At 47.1% G+C, this 26646-nt stretch overlaps 1 protein-coding gene across 5 annotated transcripts in view; it reads left to right on the top strand.

Annotated features, from left to right (window-relative positions):
• The window catches only part of GAS7 (growth arrest specific 7), a 107921-nt gene that overhangs the window by 44632 nt on the left and 36643 nt on the right, over positions 1-26646 (top strand). For 4 of the 5 annotated variants that reach the window (XR_011327172.1, XM_069798841.1, XM_069798840.1 and 1 more), the window contains exons 3-5: positions 15014-15085; positions 17518-17603; positions 20724-20777. Coding sequence is in view for 4 of the 5 variants with exons in the window: in XM_069798841.1 (XP_069654942.1) it covers positions 15014-15085; positions 17518-17603; positions 20724-20777 (212 nt within the window). In the remaining variant the exon portion in view is untranslated. The remainder of the gene's footprint in view (positions 1-15013; positions 15086-17517; positions 17604-20723; positions 20778-26646) is intronic. The other variant, XM_069798842.1, reaches the window with a different exon arrangement.

Raw genomic sequence — 26646 nt, 5'->3', positions numbered from 1 at the left:
GGCTGCTGTGGAGACTGGGTTTTATGCATTTTTTCCCCCTCTTATTTTAAATTACTTAGAATATCCCTCCTATGGAAGCTTTTCTGTATTATTTGCTCTGTGCTTCTCTTACCCAGTGGGGCTGAGCCAGGCAGTGGAGCTGAAGTAGAGGCAACAGGCTATCTACTTCTACTCAAGTATGCAGAAATTTGAGAGGAGAAACTAATAATAACTAGAAGAAGCAGAGAGCTGTTCAGTGGACAGAGTGGGAGATGCTTTCATAGGTAGTGATCTGGGAGAAGAAGTAGCCAGAAAGTGAGTGGAAGGAATGGCAAGCTCCTCTCCATGACACACAGATCCAGGAGTATACTCAGCTTTCACCAAGTGGAGCCCTGCTAGCAGTTTCTTCAAGCTCTGCCTTGCCTGTGTGCTGTGTGCACCCTGGGGACCCTGTGCAGCTGCTTCCATCCAAGGATGCAGCTGCTGAGCCTCCGCCAACAGCGTACTGCTGCAAGAGCTGTTTCTCATCCTACCTTTTCCAGAGTCCAGAGGTACCCAGACTTGGCCTGCCACTAAACTCAGCTAATTACTAAAGTACTACGTTGTGGTTTTTCCTTCAGGGCTGATGCTAGGTAGCAAATGTAGCACTGCATTTTTGGTTGAACAGCGCTCTGCAAGGTCTCCGATAGCCTGAAGCCCACAAATCCATGCTCTTGCTTTCTTTTTATACGTGTAACACATCCCTTAGGCATTGCTATCATGCATCCTCCCTTTGGTTGTCCCTTCCATCATGCATGAGGTAGAAGACAGTCACTTATCTCAGCCGTATGCTAAGCATACGTGGAAGCTCCAGGCACTGGGTTCACTGTCTGTTCTTTTAAATGTTGTATTTGGACATCCTCTGAGTGACATGTCATTCTCTTGCAGCACTCCAGCTGTCCTGTGTGCCCAACCAGTTGCCCTCTCAGTCAGTGGGAGGCATATCCCAGAGGGGGGTGAGGGTATTCACCAAGCTCAGGGCTGTGGCTGAGCCCTGGGTCGGGTAAGAGCACAACAGAGCATCCCCCACCCCACTCTGGGGCCTGGCTAGCACCCACCACCTTTCTGAAGGTGGGTACTAGCAACAGCGGGCTTTCTTGGCAGGTTCATGGCAGTTTTAGCGCTTCCATCATTGACAAGCAGTGGTAGGAGGAGGTACATGCCCTCTCATGTGGTAGGACTGTGGCTAAACATTTATACAGCCTCCAGGCAGGGCAGGTCTGTCAGCAGAGTCCCTGCATGCAGGAAAAGCAGCTCATTTACAGGAAGACAGGTCTTAAAAGCAGCAAAGGCTGTTTGAAAACTGGCTAGAGGGAAAACAAACTAAAGGGCAAGGGGACCATAGTGAAATTACAATAAGATAGTGCAAAACTGCTTAGCAGATCATACTCAGAGCATGGTAATCAATGGTCCCTTGTCAAAGGGAAGTTTGTACCGAAGGAAATCCTGCAGGGATCTGCCCGAGGCTTCGTTCTAGTCAGTATTTCCAGTAATGAATGTCATGTTGACATTGAGAGTACTTACTCAAACGTCAGCTTTAACTGAAGCTGGGAGAGAACATGGTGTGCTGCACAGAACAGGCTCAGAATTCACAATCGTCCTGCAGCTGAGGGCACACACTGGAAGAGTAGGATGCTGTTCAATAAAGATGCACTTTGGAGATTTCATCAGAAATAATTAAGTGACAAAGCCAATGGAGCAGTTTAGAGACAAAGATGTAGGGGCTCTGGAGGATCTAAAACTGAGTGTGAGCCAGCAGTTTTGTGCTAGTACAAAACCAGCCAGCATTTTCCGTTGTATAAATAGGAATGTTTGTGAGGCATGAAGTAAGCCTCCAACTTTACAAGGAAATTATAAAGCCTCAGCTGGAATATTTTATCTTGTTTGGACTCTACACTTCAGGAAAGATGTGAGCCAGTTGGATAAAGCCCAGAAGAGAGTAGCAAGAATGATAGGAGATGTGGAAAACATGGCCTGTGGGCAAATGTTAAGAGATTGGGGCTGTCTGCCCTAAGAAGGCAAAGACGTGGCTGTGGACATGAAAGTAGGCTTCAAGTGCATAAAATGCTGTTGCAGAGAAGACTGTTTGCAATGCCTGTCATCACTAAAAGACACAGTAACACACTTCAGTTGCAACAAGGACAATTCTAAATCTTCCTAGTTCTCTAAGATAGTAAAGTGTGGGAGTAAGGAGCTGCCTGGGAGTCTGTATCACCGGAGGTCTCTAAGAGCAGGTTCCACAAAACCATGAAAAATCATGTTGGCATTGCTTTGGGGCACAGCAGGGAGAAAATGACTTTCTGAAATCCCTGTCAAGCCTGTTTTTTCAGTCTGTAAAGCCTAACCTATATGAAAAATATTTATCAATGCAGAGGATGACAGATGCCTGGGACTCACATGGGAGTTGTTCTTTATTTGGTATCTTTGTGTTTCCCCAACAGTTTTACATACGTCACATCCAACTAGGCTGTTGTCACTCAACTGCTGGTTTGCTTTTTCTGGTTGTCTAAGTCAAAGAATCTTAATATGAATACAGAGGAACATTTACTGTGCTTCATTTCATGTGTACCCACATGCACCTATGCTGAATATCCCCACTATGCTTTGGTACAGATCCTGCTCCTCCCTGGACAGTCCTGCCTTTCTGCTCTTCAGGGAAAAGCAGGATTAGCCAGCAACGTGCAGGGCAGCAGCAGCTGGTGGGCTCCGCACCGTGCAATCAGTCTGCTGGGATGGGTGCATGGGACTGGGAGCAGGGAGGGGACACAACCTTTGAAGAAGGTCAGCAAGCAAAAGCTGTACAAGTTTTGGTGTGGTGGGGCTCTGTGCTGCTCCCCGGCTGAACCTTTTGTGTAGTTCTGCTCCCTCCTCTTGAAAACAGGAGGTGTTGGGTGACCGGTCCATCCAACAAATTGCCTTTCTGAACATGCCTGCCACTGCACCATCTCTGCTTCACCATTTGCTTCCTTCCTCACATGGTGCAGAAGCCTTTTTTTTGGACTAAATAGGTTTTTTGCTCTTGGTGCTTGAGCTATTCAAAGATGGGAACTCAAGTATGCATTCCCATTCCTGGGGAGGGTAAATGGGATTTTAGGGGCAAGTAACATCTTCTGAACCTCAAAATACAACAGAACCCTCCCCCGTTGTGAGGCATTGATATTATTGCCAGCTGTTTCCATTGGTTAGTGTCCTTCCACATTGTGATTATCAGCCTGTGCTATCTGTAAATCTTATCTGACCATAATAGTATTTCCACCATTCGTGGTGTTGTGTGATCTAATTTTCATTGTCTTTACATAAAAAGCACAAGGGAATTGGTTCTTAACCGGAAAGAAATAGAATTTATGAGATAGTGTTCTTATGTGGAAAAAAGATGTTAGAAAAATCTGTAATGAAAGAATTGGGGTGACTTTGTATGGAACAAACAGATTTGCACAGGTAAATGAGCCAGTCGACAAAGACAGCACATTCCTGTCTGTCTCCACTTGGTGGCCCAACCAGGTAAACACTCCACATTTATCATACTTTGAAACTGGTTGGACTCAATCCTGAAAACGTTTTAAAGGCCTCTGACCTGTAAGAGGTCTGCAGAATGAAGCCTAAGAGAATTTCAATATACCTAAAATTTGTTTTCACAGTTTGGCCTGCTGTAGAAAGGTTGAGTCTGCATCAATTACATTACAGTCAGGATGCCCGGCATCTATCTTGTGCACCATCTAGAGACATCCAAGCATGTCATGTCAAAACATAAGAAAGAGGAGAGAGATGGCAAGCTACTCTAAAATGCCTGGAAGACCCTTCTCTGTAGCAGTCATGGTCCTTGTTTTGCATCATTAACTGTGCAAGGAGTCCTGTGCTGTCTGGAAGGACAGTCCGGATACCTCTCCTGGGATTTGGAGGGTTAAGTGCATGTTCACGCTTTCTGTTTAGAATCAGGACACCAGCAAGCAAGGATGATAAACTGGAAAGAAGCATGTGCAAAGGAGTGCATGGCTGTCAGGCTGCTGCCAGTCAAGAGTCCACAGCACTGACTGGCCTCTAGAGTGCTCACTCCTGTGCCCTTAGATAGGTTTCACCATCCCTATCGCCATCTGAGCAGGGCACAGTTTGATTTGCCTGACGAGGTACCATCTGCAGGGTGGACACCTCCATTTGAATGGGATCTTCCAGTCTCACCATTTATCCATGAAAAGAAATAATTAACTTTACCTCTCAATTGTCTTCCTGATGTAGGTGTCTAAAATAGCTAATGTGAGCTACACCCTATAAGTGCCAGTCTCTCTTCATTGACTCTAAGGAGAGCTTTGGTGACAATACCGACTCCACAGACAGGTAAAGCTGGATGTAGTGAATCTCACCGGGGACCTGAGCTTACAGCCTAGAACTGAAGGGGAACTTAAAAAAATGTCCTCAGTTTCCTTGCATGGGATTACTGCCCCTTACTACTCCATAGCAGAACGCAGCCATGATGGTGTCAGCAGGCACAGAGAGGGCTGCACAGTGAAACAATCTATTCCCATCAGATCATATGGTGAGCACACCTCCCTTCACACCCAGAATATCCACCCTGGCTTTCTTCCCCAACAGTGCGTAGGATGCATAGGACATCTGTAAAATGCCACACCCCATTTCTACACTTGGTTCCTACAGCTGTTGCAAATACCCAGGCGTGTTCACACATGCACACAAACACACTTCTGCACGTGTACTCACACTTCAGAGGGACAGCACTTTGGCGGTGATTCGGTGTCTGAAAAGCTGCAGTATTCATGGGGGTTACTTGAAGTAACAGGAGCTGGAAAGCCAGGCCAACAGCTCTGCAAATCAGACCAGGGCAAAAATAATTATCCAGGGGCAGGAAGCCTTGACGGGCTTAGGAAATATCAGAAATATGACCTTTTGGGATAGCAATGGTTGAGGAAAGAAATATGTTTTTATATACCTTCATTGCACAAGTACTAAGAAGAACCTGAGAGGCCACATGGGGGCTGGCAGGAAAGGCAAGCTCTGCAAGTGCAGCTTCAGGGATGTCTCAGGAAGGAGAACACCTTCTCGGTAGCACACTTTGCCTCATTCAAGGTAGCCACAGCATGTGGCTTAGACCTGGCCAGAGCTGCAGCTCAGTGCTACAAAGCTGTAAGCCCCACAGAAAGCTTTTCTATGTGCTAGAAACTACTAGGTCTGAGCTGAAAAAACTGTATTTATGTGTGCAGTACTCATGGGTTTGACTCAGCAGATGGAGGGAAAATACTTTTCTGCTGTTGGAGCAATGAATGGGAGATGAGTGGTTACTCTGAGGGTGAGAAGGTCCTTCCCAGACCTGCAGTATTGGCTGTTCCTCAGCACTCTGTCACTGTGCCCTTGAACAATACTGCTCTGCCTTGGATTTTTTTACCCATCAAGTTTTAGACATTAAAATCTCCTCTTAGCCAGTGCTTGGCTATCTCCGTGCCCGTGCCTCCCCAGTTTCTCGGGCCTCAGCATTACTACCCACAGGCACACAGCACCTTGCACACTACAACAAGCCCTCTAGGACACGTGTGCAGTCTGTGTTGTCCCACACCCACTGTGTGCACCAAGGGAAGAATTGGCTGTTTGAAGTGTGTAAGCAGCCCAAACCCCTTGTCCCCATCTCCTGAAGCTCCTGCTGCCCTGCAGAGGAAGTCCGGGCTGTAGCTTGTGACTCTGGATGGGAAGAGCATGGTATGCAACCCACCCCTCTCTGGCCTGATCCTTCCCAGTGGCCAAGAGGCGTTTGTAGGGATGGCTGCTTCTGCTTCCTGGGGATGGGGAGGGTGTGGGCAGCTGTGGGTGATGTCAGCTGATGGACTGAGGGAGAAAGGGGTCTGTACATCGCAAGATGGATGGGTTTAGGGGTCCTGTCTGCAGGCAAGGGGAGAAATAAGTGTAGGAGGACTGGAGAGAGCGTAAAACACCCTTGTGCACAGCTCCCATGCTTCTTCTGAATCAACCTGGCTGCCCAGCGAATTCCCTTATTTGCTTCAGAAAAAATATGAACACAGGCCTTTTGTTATTTCTTCCTCAAAAGAACTGCGTTGCCCTTTTTGTTGGTTTTACCTCAGCAAAGAGTGATGGGTTCCATCCCTTCAGGCCAGCTGTCCACCTGCACTTTCCTTGGGCTCACAGGTCAGCTCTGGTGTTGACCTGTTTGGAGAAACATGAAATAAGGCCTCCAGAAACAACCAGTTATCTTGTGGCTTTCATATTTCAAGTGAGCTGGCTCAAGTCCCAGCTTGATAAATATCCCAGTGCTTTATGCACACTCCTCCAACTCTGTCTGTGACTCAGTCGAGGGGTTGTTTTGTGTGGTCTTACTGAAGAAAAGCCAGTAAGTGTTTATGTGAAGTGCTGCAGACCTCCACTGGCCCCTCAGGGCCTGTGTCCATTTCACCATTCATTCAGCTGAGACTGCCTGCACCTGGCTGTGTAGGGAGGTATCCCTGTCCATTCCCTTCCCAAGACAGGTACCATTACAGCAAGTCAGCAAGAAGCTCTGTTGTTCTGCTGGAATTTCAAGAAATAAATGTCCTCAGGCTGGTCTGGGTTGCAAAATCACTGTGTGTGAAGCTTTCAAAACATTTCATGTATATGAGCTGATGGGAAGACTAAATAGGAAGAAACCCTGCCTGGGAGAGAGGGCAAATAGACAGAGTGCTGACATTTACATTCAACCCTGAGCACATCTGGACAACCTATGGGTCTTTTGGAGGCAGGTGCAGGTAAGGTGAAATCATTTCTGCCCTGGATATCTCCTACCTGACAGTCCCTGTGAAATAACTATGTGTATTTACTTGCTGTTGTTTTGGGGGGTTGGCAGCAGGCTTCTAGCTGGCATTTTCAGAGCCCAAAGCAAGGAAAATAGCACTGCTGTAGGCTGCTTGGCAGGGGTGGCCTTGGTGTGTTTTCTGAAAAGGGAGCCCTAGGATCAGACTGCCATGCTGAGTTCAAAAGTACCATGTGCCCAGAATGCACAGCTACTATGTGGTTAACCATATGGTTGCTCAGTGTCTTTGGGAGTGGTTTAAAACTGTGCGTGGGTGGTAGATTCAGCAGGAAAATATTTGATTATGCTGAAGAAATTTTCTGATGTGCTGCAGCTGTAATACCTCTTGCATTAGTCAAACAATAGCACTCCAGCTACCTTGTCCATCACATTAAAGATGACATATACTTATGATACAAGTGTGTGTGTGGCTTGCTGCCATCTTGCATTCTCAGCTGAGGTCAGCCTTACATGGTGTGTCCTTATTTCCAGGCTTTTCTTGTCTGTGGTGTTATGTCCTTCCCATTTACTGAACAGCTTTCTGTCTCCTGGAAAGCAGGAATTCTGCTTTCAAATTATTTTGATCCTAATTAAGGTCCATATATTCTCATCATCACAATCATTAATAAAATGCCACCTGCAGCAGCAAGTTCTGGGGCATGGACTTTCAGGCAGTCCTGAAATGTGTAGCTGCAAGCAGTTGTTTCCTTGAAAGGAATGTCAAGTCCAGCACTTCAGAGTTTTAGGAAAATCTTCTTGATCTGCCTGAAAAAAATATGTATTACTTAGTATCCTCCTGGTACCACCAGCCAGCTCTTCTGTTTCTGTCCTCCTGAGTACCCTTTCCTGCTTATCTTGATTTACCCTTTGCCTTTCTTCCACTGAAGTTCCTAACTCCAAGCAAGTCTCTGGTCCAGCTGTGCAACCACTGCAACCTGCAGCCTGCCTACTGACCCCAGGAAGAGCAGAAACAACAGATTGTGCTTTTCTACCCGGCTCCCAAACAGTAGCTGAAAACTCAGCGCCATAAACTCATTGCATTTCCCTCACAAACCGAGTGCTTACAGACCTTAAACATCCTATGGCTAGTGAGCAGCTGGGTTCTTTCCATCCAGCGTGGTGCTGTCTTTGTCTTGCAAGTAAATTTCCCAGGGCACCAAAGCAGTATCTGCTAAAACATCCCGGTCTGGGTGGTTAAGTGCTGACATGTCTAAGCCCCATTTGAATCCACAGCCGGAAACTCCACAAGTCTTCGTCCTCCTTGTGCCTTGTCTCTAGGCTGTGTCTTGAACAGTGTCTGGCACAACATGGGCAGATGGTAACAGTGGTTGTGGTCATCTTGTATGCGACACCTTTGTCATCAGGACACTCATTGGGTCAGAGAGTACCCCTGGAAACTCAAAGGACTTCTGTGTGTTTTGAGGTTCTCCATCCTAAAATACATCATTCACTACATTTATGTCTTATAGCTTCTATGCAATGCCCAAGCTGAGAGCACTATAACATTAGTATGTCGCAAGCTCAACTATTCTTTCCTAAGACATAATTTTTAAGCGTTGTAGGCATATAAAAAGGCTTAAATTAAAAAGCACCAGGTGCAAAGGAAACCTCCCTACTGCACCATCATAAGCTAGACCTTAATGAAGAATATGAAAGCAATTTTAATAATGCTGCATTTCACTGGGCAATTGGAGGATGACAATAGACTAAGTAGGAGAATTTTCTACCCTGTGATCACATAGTGATATTTGCATTTTCACTGATGCTGTTGTGAGTGGGGAAGGGAACTGGGTGAATACAGAGAGTGGCCAGTTCTCCAGAGTAGGATCTATCCTGGCAGCCCAAGCACAGCTTGGAATGAATCTGGCTAAGGGTGGCACTAAGGCTATTAATAACAGTTGGTCATTTTGTAACTTTACCTCTAACCTTTACCAAATCTTGAACTCTTTATTTCCAGAGAATAAATGAGACATTTCATCTTTGCTTGTTAGAAAGCAACCTCAAAGTGAGCTGAAAGCATGCCATTTCTTCGAGAGAGATGACCCAGTAGTTTGGCTAGACTGGCATATTCCTGGTGCAGCTTCCCAGCACACCCTGTCGCATCCCTGAGAGCCAGGGTGCATGTGTCAGCCTGGGGCTCAACAAAGCCAGGTGCATTAGAAGGGCGCTCTCCTTGAAGACAACCAGTACTGCAATGCTGGAAAGCAGTGAGGAAGTTCACCACTTGCAGACAATTCCTGCCTCTTCTGAAGTACTTGTTAGACCCAAAGTAAGAGATCAGTGGATGGAAGGAATATAACCGTGGCCTACTCTAGTACTTCCTCTGCCTAATATTTTTCCATTTGTCTGAGTCAGTTAAGGAGCTTGGAAGGATTTAGTCTGTGGATTGAGGTTTTTCTTTCATACCTTATGAGCTACAGTCAACACCTACTCCAACTAAACTTATGAACTGCAGCTGGAAGAGTAAGTCATCTGTTCAGACACCTAAGAGATGACAAATATTTTTATTACATGCTTAATCTCGTATAGATAAAACTTTTCATTGACAGTTTGCCTCTGATACAGGATGCCCTAGCTAAAGGGTGGTATAGAAACCTGCCCCGGTAAAGTGGCCTAAAAGCTAGAAAACAAAGTGTGTCTCAGAAAGTGCTGGAAATAGCATTATTATCACTACTAAACCTGCAATGAAGGGCTCGCTTTTGTCGCATGGTGTTTGCAAAAGGAGGGGCATGGTACAGGTCGCAGTGCTCATTTTGAAAGATCAGGTAAGGACTACTGTCAGCAGCTTTTCCCATGCTGTTGAGGTAGCAACAAGCACCTCTACCGTCAACACATGGACAGAAGATTTCAAGAACTCTTGGATGGTACCTGTCTCCATGGCGCTGTTTCAGGATTGAGGATAAAACCCATGTGGCAGTCTCAGTCTCTTTTTTATTGAACTGCATGTAGGATGGAGCTGGATTTCAGTTCTGACACTGCAACTCCTGCTGAACTAGTTCATGCACTACATGGTGCTCTGCTTTCAGCACTTGTGAGATTGAATCTCATGTTTCATGCAGGTGCAGAGAGATTTGCATATCACTTCTGCCTGCTTTTCTTGTCTCTTTTCATTAGGTATGAGGATGGAAGTAAAGGTCAGGGTCCTGGGAGGCCCATGGAGGAGTGTGACCTTGCAATGCAATGTGAGGACACTGTGTAGAGGACCGTGTTGCAGTTCAGAGGCTTGTGCATGGGCTGGCTGTTTGGGCCTTTTGAGCTGATGTTGCTATAGGTGATTCATACCGGGTTCAGTACTGCAGGGCTTACTGGACCAAATCATTGGAGGTCAAAGATGAAAGAGCTGCAGTGCTGATTCAGGAGAGTCCTCAGACTCTGGTCTGCAGGAGGCCAGGAGGGGAGAGCCAGGACTCTTCTGGCCTGGAGTCAGTTCTGTGAACTGACAGAGAGGTGAGACCTCTTCATTCCAATGAAACAAAATCTCCTTGTGCTACACGTCCTCTACGGAATAGGAGGAAAACATTTTCATTGTACTCTCATTCACCCACTCCTTCTACTTCTAAAGTTTTGAATGGTTTACTCCAGTTTCAGGGCATTGCAAGTGATTTCCCCTCCTTACATGCACAAACCCACACGCTCCCCCTGCCTTTCCTTTGGGCTGTTTTCTCCCACACACAATATCAAGAAATTAAGTGCTATGAAACCCTTTCTGATTCATCACAAATGTGGGGAAGATCTTAGTCAGAAAGGGGAGATAAGGCGCGAGAGCACTGACAGCAATTTCAAAGCCAGCTGGAGCGCGGTGGCTTCAAGCAGCCCGGAGGTTTAGACTGGCAAGTGCAGTATTGCACTGTTAAAGGAAACCTGTTTCCAAAGCAGGGCTGTCTGCACTCCCTTCAACTCACGGGTCCAACTAATCTTTGAATTTTGGGGAGCCAGGGACAGACTGCAAACCTTGCTGAAAGCCTGCTGGAGATGCAGTGGAGCAGCAAAGGAAGGCTAGGAGGTTTGCAAACTGTCTGCACGTATGGGTGATTCCTACATGCTATTGGCAAGAGCAAAGTGAATCCAAAAAAGATAAGGTAAGACTGTGGGGCCTGTTCTACGCTACTGCAAATATCACTTCTAATTCTGCATATTTTCAGGAACAGTTTGGGAGAAGCTTGCAGGGTTTCTTCTTGTGGCATTGAGGAAGGACGTGTTCTGTTGCTGTTCTTCATCCATGTCAGAGAGACCTGTGCAGCCTGCACAGCTTCACATTATTCAGGACAGAAACTGGGTTTGGAGCTGCTCAGCATTACAGATTTATTGCTGTTAAAATGAAAACAAACTCCAAACCTATTTACAAAGGCTTGAGATAGTACCAGTAGTTGGGTGACATGTTGTACCTGCTACAGGTCCTTAAGACCGGGGAAGATTTCTGCACGGTAAGCAGACCCCGAGGTCCTCTGGCTTGCTCGGCCCCATTCTTGTAGTTTGGCCAATGGAACTGTGGAGCATTTAGGTCCTAAAATAGCACCACATGACACCATGCAGAGATACTAAATCCATTCCTGAAAGCAATATAAGCACAATCAGGAGGGATTATGCTAGACCTTAAAGCCCTGATGTTTGGCTGATGTTGTATGTTCAGACTGGAAAGCAACTGCTTTGACCTCAGAGTGCTACTGGATTCATGGAGAAGGGACACAAACTTCATTCTTTGCTGCTACCCTTTGATCCCAAAAATACTCTGCATCAGGACCTGCTCAGAAGCTGTGTTTCTTGACTAACATGACATCCCAGAATGTGTGGCTCTCTGAAGGCCTGACACATCATGGCATTTCTCATTCTGCCAAACAGATGCAAAGTGAACTTTCTTCCCCCAAACACCACAGGTTTCCGCTTTCCTTTGGGAGGAAATGTTTAACCACATCTGTGAAAACCCTTTTTGGTTCTGTTGGCACATATAGCTTGGGTCTTGTAACTATTTTTCATCTCACTACATCATTTCAGTTTGAGCAAGTGGCTTTCTACTGGCTTGCTGTTCAGTAACTGATTTCCAGATATCTCCCAGGGCTGCAGGACTTTTTTCTGTTCACAGACTTCCTTCGCAGTCCACAGAGTGACAAGGAAACTACTGATTATTCCTTCCCCTCATTGGCTAAATAGAATAATTACATGTGGCTGATAAGGGAGGATAGAATTTGTCAGTGTTGGTCTGCCAGTGCTAAATTACACTCTCACAGAGTGAGGTTTTAGATTGACTCCAACATCCTCTCTGGAAAATTGGGTGGGATATAAAATCTTGTCTTGTACTGAATCTACTCCTAATAGCAGTGATCATTGTTTTACCACAGGGTTACAAGTAGTCTTCAGATTTTCCAAGCACCAGGATCAAAGGCTGCATTTGGTACTCCAAGACGAGACTCTGTCTTGGCTATATCAAACAGGGTGTTATCTCTCACCAAGCCTTTCTGTGAAGTTGTGGAAAAAAATCACACCCCCCACCCCCCACCCCTGCTTCACTTCTAATCATGACTAAGCTGCAGAGAAATTGGTAATGTTACAGTATTATCCTGGTAAATTTAGTTGCTTCCAGTAGATGGCATTACAGCAGTGCAGTCCTGATCGAGGTTAGTTCCTATCCCTGCTTGGGCTGCCAGAATAATCCCTCTGTTACTCTTTGCACAGAAGTGGATTTTTTTTTCTCCTAGCACTCAAATGGGGTTAAAAACATTCTTGTTATTTTCATTCGCTACCCAATAAAATATGTTATTTCTATTTTATGCATTTTTATCGCTTTTTTTGTTTGATTTATTTTTTAATCTGCATAACTCCACAATCACTTTATTTTAGAAAATTTGTCAAGACACTGAGTGTTTTGGATTGTATTCAAAATATGCTAACCACACGGCACTGCTCTTTCATGTATAGAATTTCTGCCTTCAAGTTATGTATCTATCTGTATAGCAGAGAGGAAGAATTAGGCACTTCACACTAGCTCCACAGCAGCTAGCAGGCAAAGTAGAGACCAGTTACAAGCAGCAGCTGGTAATTTTAACCAATTAATTACATTTCCAATATATTTGTTAGGTTTTTAGGGACATTCCTCTGTATGGTCTCAAAAATGCAAAAATATTGTAGACAGATATGCTTGCATTAAAAAAAAAAAAAAAGCTAAATATGAAGGTAACTGTTTTTACTGCTAATGTCAAAGTCAGTTCTGACAAAAACATGTTACCCCACTGATTGCACTTGGGTATAGCAGGAGTGGACATCACAGGCCCTCCATACAGAGCCAAAAGCCATTCTTTAAAACACTTGTCTTCAAGTCAACTCAGTTACATTATTCATTAATCTACAATTTAGGTTAGGAAAAAAAAAAATCTACCAGAAATGTGGGTAGCGTATTCTATTGTTTACCTTTGCATTACAATAAATGTAAATCAGAATTTGTCTTTATTTAACCATGCACTTGTGCATTTTAAGCCAAGACAAGCTGACTCATAAAAGACAACTCTTAGCAGTTGAATTTCCTTCTGTTTAGTTAAAACACATTCCAAGTCTTCCTCATTGACCTAACATGGAATTTATTAACATACTACCCAATTCACAAAAAGCTGAGAAAAATTTAAGTATTCCCCATGATTCATCAAAGCTTCTAGTCCACCAGGTTTTGCACTTGCAAGAAAAAAAAAGCTTGAAGTATTTTTCTTTGCAAGCAAAACTATGCTGTGGCTTGGGAAGAAGAGGAGAGAGAGGGAAGCGGGGTGTGTGTCTCAAAGATTTGGGCATCACAGGTCTGGGGGATGGCACCTTCCCCCATTTGGGATCAGTAATCCTGAGTCCTTTCCTGAAATAAGGAACTGAACACAACCCTTGAGGACATCTCTCTGTGTATATATGTGCATGAATGTATATATAAAGACAGATAAAACAGTACTCCCTTCTTTACCCACTAGGCTTTTTATGGTTCTTGAAGCATGTTAGCATCCTGTTTGTTGCTCAGATAAGCACTCACCCAGGATAGGAGGCCTTACGTGCCCTGATGGAAGTGCAGACTGCCAACCCTAAACTGTTACACCCAAGGGCTCTCAGCCTCTCCTGATCTTTTACCACTTGACCATGTTAATCCAGAATACTGAGACAGATGCAGAATTTCAGGCTCTGGCAGGGTTAGATGGCTGTTGGTTGGGATTTTGGGACTGACAGTTTCAAAAGAAGTGGCCAAAGTAGTCTTTTGACTTGATTACACTAACTTGCTTATTTTCTTATTTAATATTGGCAGGCAGGCAGTATTATTTATTTGGTTTGGTACCAATATGTTTACTCAAAAGGAATGGTGGCTTGGGTTTTCTAGAAGAAGTTGCTGTTCTAACTCCACTGTCTGCTGTTTGCAACTTCTACAAAGTTTTGCAATTAAATCTTCTGTATTTAGCATGTGGTCATAAATAATTTTCCATTTCCTGAGAAAATGAGCAGAATGGTTAAACTACAGAGCAAACTGAGAGGGGAAAAGCAACAGCAGATTTGATTATCAAAACTGGTGTGACATACATTTGCACATCCCAGCTGCTAAAGGACCCAAGTGGAAAAAAAGGAATTTACCAGGGAAATAGCTGTTTTGAGGGAAAAGAAATGCTATGGTCTGTGTATATGTCACTAAAACCACATCTCTTGAGTCATTCACAGCTGCCTTTCAGGCGGAGAGCAGGGGCAAAGGCACTGTCACCACTTGGTCCTTGTTCCCAGGGTAAGGGCCACGACTGGCTGTGCTGCAGCTGCTGCAGCCAGGCAGGTCTCCATGTCTGCAGTGGGCTGCAGGTAGGACCCCGGCCTGGGCTTGATTTAACTACACCTGGAATGGCTGTCTGTGCAGATCGTGGCAGCAGCTTACAAGCAGTGATCTGTGCTACAGCTGTATCCCTGCTTTCTTGCTGAGCACAGCCCTGGGGCAGACCTGCACTGGAAGAACCAGTGATGCAGCTCCCAATCTGCTCTGTTTCCATCCATCCCAGCTGGCTGCTAAGGGAGCCACGGCTGGAGAGCGCCAGCAGAAAGAGATGGGAGGAGATGGGAAGTGCAGGGAGTTGCAGGCACCTTCCTCACAGGGTGAGAACCTGGTTCAGAAAACACTGAGGGTCAGACCCATTTGTACATGTGTAATTAGATGTAACTCTGGTGTGTGTGCAAGGCCTCCATCACCCTTACATTGATGTTTTCCTTCAACAGAAACAACCTGGGAGCGGCCAAGCAGTGTGCCTGGGACTCCAAAGAGCCCCGTGTCACAGAAGAGTTCTGCAGGTACTGTTTGATGCTGTGCCTGACCACTGCATTGGGTGAATCTGCTTCTCTACCACTCAGCAAAGGAAAATGCTGTGATTACATGGGATATGTACTTAATGTACATGGTTATGTGAGTGTAGCAGAGTAAACATGGTGGGGCTTTCCCTTCTGATACCCATTCTTGCCTGTTGTTTCCCAGCTGATGCATGTTCTGGCCAGTTGTCTCAAGTGTCTGCTTAGAGCTGAGATGGCTCCTTCCTTGGAGCATTGAGGCAGATGGTGGCCCAGCAAGCCAGCGGGGCTGTCAGCTCTGGGAGGGAAGGGCAGGCTGCCTTTCCCAGTCCTGCTTTCTGCCAGGGCAGGGGAAGCAAAATGCTGCAGAGGAACGTGGGCTGGCTGTAGCTCTTCCATGCAGAGCACATGTGCACAATGAAGTGTTTTAGCATGCAGTAGCTACAGGGTTGACCACTTCACCTCTGTCCTGAGTTGAAGTTTCGGGGAATCAAGTAACAGAGAATCAGCTGCGTAACTGTACTGAAAAGCTTCAGGTACCACAGAAAGACAAAGCAAAGCAAAAATTACACTAGAATAAAAAGCGTTAAATGTAAAGGCCATTGCTGCCAGTTGACTGTAAATAATGCAGTCTAGAGGATGTTTTTCATAGAATTTTTTGGAACTGATGCCCCTCTATTGGCAGAGCTGAGTGGGAAGTATGCTTGAAGGTTGCGCATTTTGTTGTGACCAAAGGATTTGTGATGTAGTTATGTATCTTGTTTTAACCCTACTTTAAACATTATTCTTTGCTCAGCATATTCGAAAAATAAAGCAACCTACAGCTGTCACAAGGCTTGCTTTCTTGACATGAAAAGCCCATGTCCATTAAACCAGTGCTTTTTACATATGTGGTGGCTTGACCTTGGCTGGATGCCAGGTGCCCACCAAAGCTGTTCTGTTCACTCCCACTCCTCAGCTGGACAGGAGGAGAAAAATACAATGAAAGGCTCATGAGCTGAGACAAGGACAGGGAGATCACTCAGCCATTACTGTCACGGGCAAAACACACTCAACTCAGGAAAATTAATTTAACTTATTACCAATCAAATTGGAGTAGGGTAAAGAGAAATAAAAACCAAATCTTAAACCACCTTCCCCCCACCCCTCCCTTCTTCCCGGGCTCAACTCAACACCTGATTTTCTTTCCCTCCTGGCCTCCAGCAGCACAGGCTGGGGCAGGAATGGGGGTTGGGGTCAGTTCATCACTCATTGTCTCTGCCGCTCCTTCTTCTTCAGGGGGAGGACTCCTCACTCTTCTCCTGCTCCAGTGTGGGGTCCCTCCCACAGGAGACTGTCCTTCATGAACTTCTCCAATGTGGGTCCTTCCCATGGCCTGCAGTTCTTTACAAACTGCTCCAGCATGGGTTCCTTCCATGGGCTGCAGTCCTTCAGGAACAGACTGCTCCAGTGTGGGTCCTCCACGGGGTCACAAGTCCTGCCAGAAAACCTGTTCCAGCGTGGGCTCCTCTCTCCATGGGGCCACAGGTCCTGCCAGGAGCCTGCTCCAGCGCAGTCTTCCTATGGGGTCACAGCCTCCTTCAGGCATCCACCTGCTCTGGTGTGGGGTCCTCCACGGGCTGCAGGTGGAGATCTGCTCCACTGTGGACCTCTATGGGCTGCAGGGGGACAGCCTGCCTCACCATGGTCTTCCCCACGGGCTGCAGGGGAATCTCTACTCTGGCGCCTGGAGCACCTCCTCCCCCTCCTTCTTCACTGACCTGGGTGTCTGCAGAGTTGTTGCTCTCACATCTTCTCACTCCTCTCTCCAGCTGCCATTTGTTGCACAGTTCCCCCCCCGCTTCTTAAATCTGTTCTCCCAGAGGTGCTACCACCATTGCTGATGGGCTCAGCCTTGGCCAGTGGCAGGTCTGTCTTGGAGCTGGCTGGCATTGGCTCTGTCAGACATAGGAGAAGTTTCCAGCAGCTGCTCACAGAAGCCACCCCTGTAGCCCCCCTGCTACCAAAACCTTGCCACGCAAAGCCAATACAACATACCCTACTTCTTCAAACACATCATTTTACCAAACAGCATTATGGGAACTGTTTTGAGTTTGGGGCTCTCTTTTTCTTGGCTCTTTCCAGCTCAGTAACTCCTGTCATAACTCCTGATAAGAACCTGCTGCAGGATCCTGAGGGCAGAGTGGGCCCATGGGCTGAGCTTTTGTAGAGTCTGGTTCTGGGGTCTTCCTGGGTTGGAGCTAACACGTCATATTGCCAGCCTGTTGGGATGGGGAGAAGCATCCAGTTTCTTAGGCTGGAGGCAGTGAACACTGGTGACTCAAAAAAGGCAGTGTGATTTGTATCTGTAGATTCAATTATGTGATTAGTTTTTAAAATGTGCAATTATTCATTTGCTACCAGCAGCAAGCCCAGTAACTCTCCATCTGTTCTTACAGTGAATGGCTACCACATCTCTGGGACCCCAGTACACCAGCTTGACTCTGGTCATATGAGCCTCCGAAAAGCCAGTGGGGACCCCCAGGTAAGTTTTGGGGAAAAAGCCAAACAGTGGTATCCAAGAATAAATGTGTCTTCACTTAAGTAGTTTAGGAATCCACCCAGAGCAGGAGGTCAAGAGGCATTTTCTTTTAGAAACTGTCAGATCAGACAGATTTGTTGCATCTAGAATAGTTAGTCTTTGTGTCCAACTGGTAAAACAGTATAAAATGCCAAGATACTTCGGATTTTTTTGTCCTATCACTCCTTTCTGAAAAATCCACCAGGCCACTTCAGTCACTATTAACAACTGTACAAATTTTCCTGCCACTCCAGCCTGAAGCCTGGGCCTGTCTCCAGCACAGTCCTCTCTCTACACTTGCACAGCTGCCCATGTCTGTATCTCATTGTATTTTCTTGCAGCTCCAGCTTTCCCTCCCAAAGACAGTATTCACAAAAAATTTGTCCAAAGTTTTTTTCTCAATTACTTCATCCATTCCTGTCTCTCCTTTCACAGGCCTCCTCTGTGCCTTACGTAGCCTGTGCCTCACCCATCTCATCACCCCGGGCTAGCATTCAAGATTTTGACCCATGGACAGCTGGTCTCCCCTGCCTGTTTGTCCAAATTTTCAATAAAGGTCCCTGCACTTTTTCTTGCACCACTTCATGTCCCTGGGAGAGTCGTTCCTGCAGGTCTGCAGATGCAGCACAGGGCCCTCTTCCAGCTTTGCCCATGAAACTCTTCACTCCCTGCCAAAACAGCAACAGTTGAATAGCTGATGGGTTGCACTCCTGTTCGGTTGTGCTGGCATTTTTCCCCCCGATGGTACCAGACTGGAGTTCTCTGTTTCATTTCTGTATTAAATGGTAGGTTCTTCTGCAGTGCAATTCCTCGAATACTCCCAGTGAAATGCATGTTTGTGTGCTCCTGCCACACTGACCTGAGTTGCCTGTTGCTCTCAGTGTCCCTGTGATGTTCCCTGCTTCTTGGTCTAAACTTTGTGTTGTCTACCAACTGTCCCTCTTTGCCTCAACCCACTTTCTTGCCCACTGCCTCCTAGGTGGTGGCCTTTAGCCTTGCCCTCATATGTGCTGTTTCAGCTACGTCAGCATTTCTGGTTTTGCTTCCTCACCAGTGGATTCATACCATCTCCCACAATACAGTCCAGCGCTTTGGACTCCTTGTTCCTTCCACATCAAACATCTTGCACTTAACTGCCTGTGCTACTTCTTCTCCGAGCAGTTTGCACAGGCTGGAGGCAGAGCATGTGGGCACCTAAACTAGGTCAAAAGCATTTTAAAAACTGATGTAATGTATTACCAGACACCCCTGTCCACGTCTGCTGTGACTCCCTCAGAGAACCTGAATAAACTTGCAGGCAGTGACTTTCCTTTAAAAAGAACTATGTTAATCCTTGTGCAAAAATTTCCATTTCTCAAGGTATCTGATTCACAAATGTTTTTGCAGTTGGCTTGGTACACAAGTCAGATTAACTGACTGCCTCAGACCTTCCTTTATAACAACATTTGCCACTTTCCATTTTTACGGTGCCGGGTCTGACTCAAGTTTATAGCCACCTTTTTGTTCAAATTCACATCTGGGATACATGGGGAGTCCATTGCCATGCACTGGTTTGCTCAGCTGACTCAACCATCAAACTGACAAAAATCCCTTTCATGACTTTTCTCATTCACTTCAACAGCCTCCACGACACTTTCTTTCCATTGCTTCTTTATTAGAGGTTTTTCCAAATTGAAGCCCTGACCTAATTCCTGCTTTGAACCTATAACTAGTTTTGAATCTATAACTAGCTGCTAGTGCCATTAATTCTAAAAGCAGCTTGTGTCCACACCCGCTTGGGAGCCTGCTTTTCCTGGGAGCTGTGGCTGCTTTTGCAGAAGAGTCCTTAGTAAGGAAAACAGCTGACCATAAACTGTTGGTTGCAGGAAGCTGTTCTCCACACCCTCAAACTCCCATACACTGTGGCCAGTCCCTCTCCTCCTTGCCTGCCTTGGGCCATCCCAAGCTGCTTTGCCTTGACTGCCTCCTTGTCTGTTCTTGGCACAGGCTGCCTTCTGCTGCAAAGCAGCTTCCAGGCGTTCTCCCGGATGCTTTCTCAGACCTGGGTAGCAGCCATCATGCAAACAAACGCTGGCAAGATCCCTCAGGCAAGCCTAGCCACATTTCTTGGAAACAGGTCAAGGGGGAAAAAGCCACAACCGAGAACAACACGGAGCTGCACTGTGCTGGGAGCAGGGCCAGGCCTTGTTTACGGCTTCCTAGAGAGCAGCTACATGCTGCCCGCTCAGGTTGTCACAACCGCCACAAAGGCAGCAGCAGCTCAGCCTGGCCGCGGCGGGCCCCTGTGAAACGGCGCGCGGCCGGCCCCGGGCACGTCGCTGCTGATGGGACTTCAGCCGGACGTCGAAGCCGGTCGTAGCCCAAAGGGACCGCGCTGTTCTGGGGCGCTGCACGAACGCTGCCCGGCCGGGGTACGCGCCCCGCGCCCTTCGCGTCCGGCCCTGCTCGTCTCCGCGGCGGCTGCTGTGGACGCGGCGCCTGGGCAGGGGGACACGGGGCTGGGCTCCACGGCACAGCCCAGCGACTGCTGCCAGGAGCGGACTCGCAGGCTTGCGGATCAGCTCCCGCTGCCTCCGAGCCGGCAGCCCGCGGGGCGGCCGGGGCAGAACCGCACCGGGGCCGGGGCGCGCCCGCACCTCCCCGGCCGCCCCCTGCAGCCCGGCGCGGCGGAGGCGAGAGGCGGAGCGCCGGGCCGGGGCCGCCCCGCGGGCTCGGCCGGCAGCCGGTGGGGCCAGGGGCCCGCCTCGCCCGGGCTGGGAGCGGGCTCCGGCGCCCCGCCCGGCCCGGCCCGGCCCGCCATTGGCCGCGCGGGCTGGCGGCGGTGAGAGGAGGCGGCTCTGCCGGACGGCGGTGCCGCCTCCAGCTCCCCGCCGAGCCGAGCCGATCTGAGCTGAGCCGAGCCGCGCAGTGCCGACCTGCGCCGAGCCCAGCCGAGCCGAGCCGAGCCGTGCTCAGCCGTGCCGAGCCGCGCCGAGCCGCGCCGCTGGGCCATGGGGTCCGCCTAGCGCCCGCCCCGCGCGGCCCGCGCCCGCCATGCTGGGCTCCGACAGCGGCCGTGACGATGCGCCCCGCTTGTCTCCACAGACCCCGGGGTCCCCGGCGGCGCCGCGGCGGCAGAGCAAGGAGAGCAGCCTGACGGTGAGTCCGGCGGGGCCGGGCCGGGCCGGGCCGGGCGGGGCGGGGCGGGGCGGGGCGGGGCGGGGCTGGGGTGCCCGCCGGGGGTGGCGGGGGCTCCGTGCTGGGCACCGTCGGTCGCCCGGCCAGTGGGGCTGGGGGAGGCGGGCTGGCGGGCAGCGCCTCCACCGCGAGGAATTTTGGTGTGTAAACCCTAGTAAGTCAGGGGTCCGGGGAGGCTTTGGGATCTCCGTCCCGGGCAGAATTCCGGTCGCAGTTTCCCTTTGATTCTGGCGGTTCTGGGACGAGCAGGAGGTAAGGACAGAGCGAGGAATGGGAACACCCGTGCTCCAGGGATGCTGGCTGGTGAACCAGCTGTCCTGAAAAAACTTCCTCATCTGGTAACCATCGCCTCCCAGCAGCCTCTGTGTTTGGAGAAACACTGAAAGGTTAGAGAAATACAAACTGAGGAGATGGGTCATTGCCCTATCAGGGCAGAATCTATTTTTTTCTCAAAGAGGTGTCAGGAGGTATTTTTCTGTGCCAGAGTGTCCAAGTGGAGATTTCTGATGGGAAGTACAGGCAAAGATTTTAGATTTCAGTATGAAGTTAATCTTAACCTTTGCTTTTAATATTAATAATTAAAAATAGCTGACTCAGTTAAGATGTTCTCAGTATCACGCTTACAGACATTAGTATCTTTTGTATGCCTGGTGACCCCATCTGGAACACAGTTTGCATTTCTGGACTCCTCAGTGCAGGACGGATGTTTGAAAACAGGAAGGAAATCAAAACAGATTAATGGAAGTGGCTGGGAATAGAAAGGTTTATTTAAAAGAAAATAATAAAGAAGATAAACGAGCAGATAAATGAATTACAGTGATAAAGGAGGGGCAATAAACATGCTTACAGCTGCAAGTACTAGCAGGGTATAAAATCCACGAGAACAAAGGGAATGATTTAACGTTATACATCATTCTTAACTGTTACTACGAGGAGGAGGTTGTTGTCTACATTATCACACGCAGCCTGTTGATTTATCCATCAGTGAGCACGATTCCCTGGGTTTCTGGTGACAGGGATGAGGGTTCGTACAGGGATGAGCACATACAGGGGTCTCTGACTGCAGTGCAGGTCAGTCATTGCCATGTAGGTACAGTTTTCTGGGGAAAAAAAATCGTCAGTAGTGTATTTGGTTATCAAAATCAGTCATTATGAATACAAAATGTGTTGGTACTGTTAATTAGTTTATTGAGACAGTGGTATGTCATGAAGTAAGTATAAATGTGTTGGTCTGGGCAGATTTGCAAATGTCCTGGGGAATCAGCTGCAGGGCCTCCAGGGCCGCGGTGGCTGGGGCTGGGAACACGTCTGAGCCACCTCATGCAGCTCCCCTGCCCACTCGGGTCGGAGGGGCAGGAGCAAACCATGGGCTGAACATCATGTCCAGAGGGACTAGACATGGTCCCAGGGTGGGTTGCACTGGGTTTCAGGGTGCAGCACAGGAATGACAGCGCTTGTCTGTCTTTGCTGCTTACAGGGGTGAGGATCCAGGCTGTTCACTGAGGGTGGTTTTCACTGTCATATATGCTGGCCTCTGTGCCATCTGGTAGCATCTGCAAAGCAAGAAAGTGTTGTGTGTTATGTCAGGGTCACTGGGTGTGCATTTCTCCAGTAAAAGTCTGAAGATTTCAAGTACGATGCATCAGACAGACAAAAACAAGCTAATTTTAACAGCTGTTTGCTCCAAGCCATTGTCTGCATCAAGGAGACACTGTGAAAAACAACATTCTCATACAGAGTGTAAAGCAATGTAATTTTCCCCCCTGCCTCCTAGGAGGTTATATTTGTTCAGTGCCACTCAAGCTGATGTTGGGATGTTCTGGTTAACAGACCTGCAGGGCACATCGTTAGCTTGCTGTCAGATGTTTTTTTCTTGGTCTGTAGCAGTGTGTAGGCAGAACCTCTTCTTGCAGAGGGGAATTTTGTGATTAACTTTGGGGCTCTTGGTCCAGCAAACCTCCCCCCAAACTGAAATCCTGTGATATGCAAACTGCGGACATCAGGTGATGTCCAACCTCACCAGTGGCTGCAGCCTAGCTGTCTGTTTCACCACTTTCAGCAGAGGGGTGGGAGTTCATTCCCACCTTCCTAGGAATGCATCTGCCTCCTGTACACCCAAATAGCCATTTGGGAACATGGCTTATGAAAATCCTGAAGGCGAGCAGGAGCTAGAGTATTTCTCATCTGTATGTACCCACCAAGAAGAAGAGTTATGGTCTTTTCTCTTTGGTAAATGAATGTTACCGACACTGTGTTTGCTTTCTTTGGAGGGGAGAACCCTGCTGGGTTATATCAGAGGCTGTTACGAAACTTGCTTGCACAAATTACTGATGCTTATTTAGGAAGCAGCAGTGCAGGTCTGTGGTCTACAGTCTGCGTTGATTTTGCAGTGAGTTTCAGGGTGTACTCATTAGTTTTAGACTGGCTGGTTTGCTGTCTGATTCCTGAAGAGCTGTCTCTCTGGCCATGAGTTCCTGTGGAAGCTGAAGCTCCTTTACCATAGGTGAGGGAGAGTTAAATGGAGAAGGTACAGGGGAATATCGACTCAGGGACAGAGCTGTCTCGCTTGAAGAGCAAGAAACCTGTCTGATGCTATGGTATTTCTGAGTGTGGGTTTCTTTCTTAAGAATGCTCTAGTGCCTTGTCAAGATACAGCATGACTTGGAAAATGCTGGCATTTGTATTGCATATGTTGGACACATAAATGAACATGTGCTGCACATGGGAAGGGGGGCAGCTACAAGCAGTAACTTTGTATTTTCTGCTGCTGTGCTCTGTGTCTGACACAATGTGATGAACACAGTATGAGGCTGCACATTCAACACCGTTCTCCCTTCTGCCCTGGGGCTGACTGCATGGCATAAACTGTCAGAAATCCCCTGCTTTGGCAGGCGCTGACCAAATCATCTCTGGACCTTTCTACAGACAGACCACATAAAGAGGGCTCCTAAACACTTTTGGCGGAATGTTCCCTTTGACATAGGAAGTGTATCAATTGACTTTGTTAACAATCAGAACTTCAGTTCTCTGTTCTCCCCTTCTGTTGTACTGTAGCTGCAACATCACCCTGCCAGTGCTAAAACCACATGCAAACTCATGATGTTGAAGCTACCTAGGCACAGTATAGGCATTCTTGGGCTTCCCTGTATGGGTAGACTTAAAACTGCCTGAGCCTTTGTCTGTGCTTAAGCTCTTCTGAGATCTCCTCCAGCCTTTGCATTTGGCTGTTTTGCCCAAACAGCCCCATTTGGCAGGTGAACTCATTGCATCTAGTGGAGTTGGCTGTTGTACTTTTTGGGTCTCAGCTGAAACTGTAAAGCAGATACTGAAGTTAGTCAATCTGGCACAGCAGTGCTGTGTTTAAGGTGCTGTGAATGTGCAGAAATCAGGAAAAATAATCTGCATTTTTAAGTTGAAGAAATGAATGAGAATGTTGCCGCGCTTTAAGTCACTTTAGTACAGTGAGCTTACCCGCTTTCTGCTAGTTTATTTATATAGTGTCTTATGTAATAAACACGTAGTTGATTATCTGAGCCTTGATCAAATTATTCTTGTTTTATTCATGTTGCTTGGCAATGTCTCATTTACTGGTGAGCGCTGGTAGCAACTTCAAAGCCTCCAGAGCACTTTGAAATCCATAAAATGAATGTGCCTGCCCAACCCAATAATGTTTCTTGCTCCTGTGCACACTGCTCTTGTGCAAATCCTGTGCGCTCACCTGCCTCCCTGTAACTTTTCTTCTTCTGTCACCCTTTTGCATCTCAGACATAACCAAGAGTCACCTACAACATAAACAGCTCATTTTGCCATCACTGCCAATGTACTCCTGTGAAATATGAGCTGGAATATTTAGCTGCTAAGAGTATAATTGCTTTTGCTCATGATCAGTAAACAGGCAAAAGTATTTAAATACAGTTATTGAGTTTGGCACACAGAAGGCTTGTCAAGAGAAATGCATCAATTTGTGTTGCTTGTCTGGTTTTCTTCTCCTCCCCAAGCTTTGTTTTCACCATGTTTTTCATAGCATTTCTTCTCTGACTGTGTAGCTTTTCCTAGCCTTGGTGATCCAGTGGCTCTCTCACACAGGTTTTATGGTGCTACTTGTGTCCAGTGGCAGCTGGAAGGACAGGCTGCTGTCCTCTTGCATGTGTGCTTAGCTTATACTTGGAGCATGCCTTGCTGGTGTCTTGTCATTAGTTTTGCTTTGTTGCAAGCTGACAACAGCCATTATTTTTATTAGTGAAGAGGCTGGAAGAGGACTTAGTATCGTGGTGAGGCTGATTATCACCTCGCCTGTCCCAGTGGAGTCTGTGTGAATGTAATGCGGGTCATAACGCCTTGTTTTCTCTTAAAGTTCTGTGACTCCATCATTAGCTATGTGTTTTAATTTGTTTTCTTTCTTACTGGCAATTACAGCTGTAATAGTCAGCTCCTGCACACTTCTTTTCAGGCCTTATTGGCTAGTCAGTGTTGTTGAAAGAGATTAGCACTGCAGTGGTCTATGCTGTTGTTTGAATTTGGACCTTGCACGTAGCCTGATGAGCTGTCAGGGATGCAATTAGTGAGAGCAGTGGTCCCTTGCCATTAGTGACAACAGTGGGTTTTCACGCAGGGAGGGGGTGTCGCTGTCTGTGGGAGTGATAGAGCTATTTAATGCTGTTAAACATCAGGACATCATCGCAAGATGCTTTGGCTCTCTTTAGCATCTGTCAAAAACCTCATCAGTAGGACTAAGCTGGTGAACTAGAGTGATATATATTTTTTTTTCAGCTATCTTTGATTTTAGAAATAAGAAAAGGAGCATTTCAGAGGGAGGATGGTGGGGGGAGTGAGGTGTGGTCACTCCACTACTGGTGTGCGGCCACGTCCTGCTCAGTGCCAGCCCGTTGTTCCCCTCCCTGCTGGGAAACCCTGAGAGGTTTTAGAAATGTTTGGAAATAGACATCCAAGAGCTCTTGTTTAAGTATAAGAAATCTGTGGTGATGAAAGGAAAGAAAGAGTCACAGGATTTCCTATGCAGTCGTGTATAATATTTAGTAATATTTCTAGAGTTTTGAAAATTTTCATGCCCTCTCCAGGACTTTGTGTAGAAAACTGTAAGTTCTGTTAAGTTCTGTTTACCACACAAATAATCCTTTTTTTTTTTTTTTAAGATTGCAAAAGCTTCTGCCGTTTTGGTTTTTTTTTTAAATTCTGACACCAGTTTCCTTTTAAATGTGATACTAGACCCAAATGGGCTCATGACTTTTTCCAGACAATTCAGCATCGTTTCTGGACAATTAAGTATAAACTTCTGAGAAGTGAAGAATGCTTGATTTATTCATAAAACTTTGAGCATGACGATACTCTTTGAGAAACACATGAATTAACCCTACTCTCATCACTTGTTGACACGTGTACTCACTGTTACTCTTCCTGCTGCGTGCGTTGATGTGGTGCGGTGTGTTTGGTCCACTGCAGTGGAACACTTTCACCAGTCCAAATGTGGGCATTTCCAGTGACTCTGTGTTTATTTCTTCAGGACATTAGTGACGTAACAGAGAGTCTTAATAAGCAGCTTCCAACCAACACAGATTTAGTTTTTGTGAAAGAGGTGGCGTTTTTAGCAGGGAATATGAATTTCCTTTGCAGTTACCCTTTGCAGATTTTTAAGCTGCAGGGAACAACTCGTATGCCACTCTATGTGCTCCCTGCTGCACAACACCTCTGTAACCTGGTGCGCAGTGCGATGATGCCGTCTTCTGGTAAAGACTACAAAATACACTTAGGAGGTGCCTATCTTCCCCCCCCCTTCTCATTATCCAGTGTCACAATGTTGGGCCTTAGAAAT

This window comes from Haliaeetus albicilla, chromosome 12, assembly GCF_947461875.1.
Source record: "Haliaeetus albicilla chromosome 12, bHalAlb1.1, whole genome shotgun sequence".
Lineage (NCBI taxonomy): Eukaryota > Metazoa > Chordata > Aves > Accipitriformes > Accipitridae > Haliaeetus > Haliaeetus albicilla.
The sequence above is the reverse complement of the archived record's forward strand: the minus strand, read 5'-3'. Positions and strand labels throughout refer to the sequence as shown.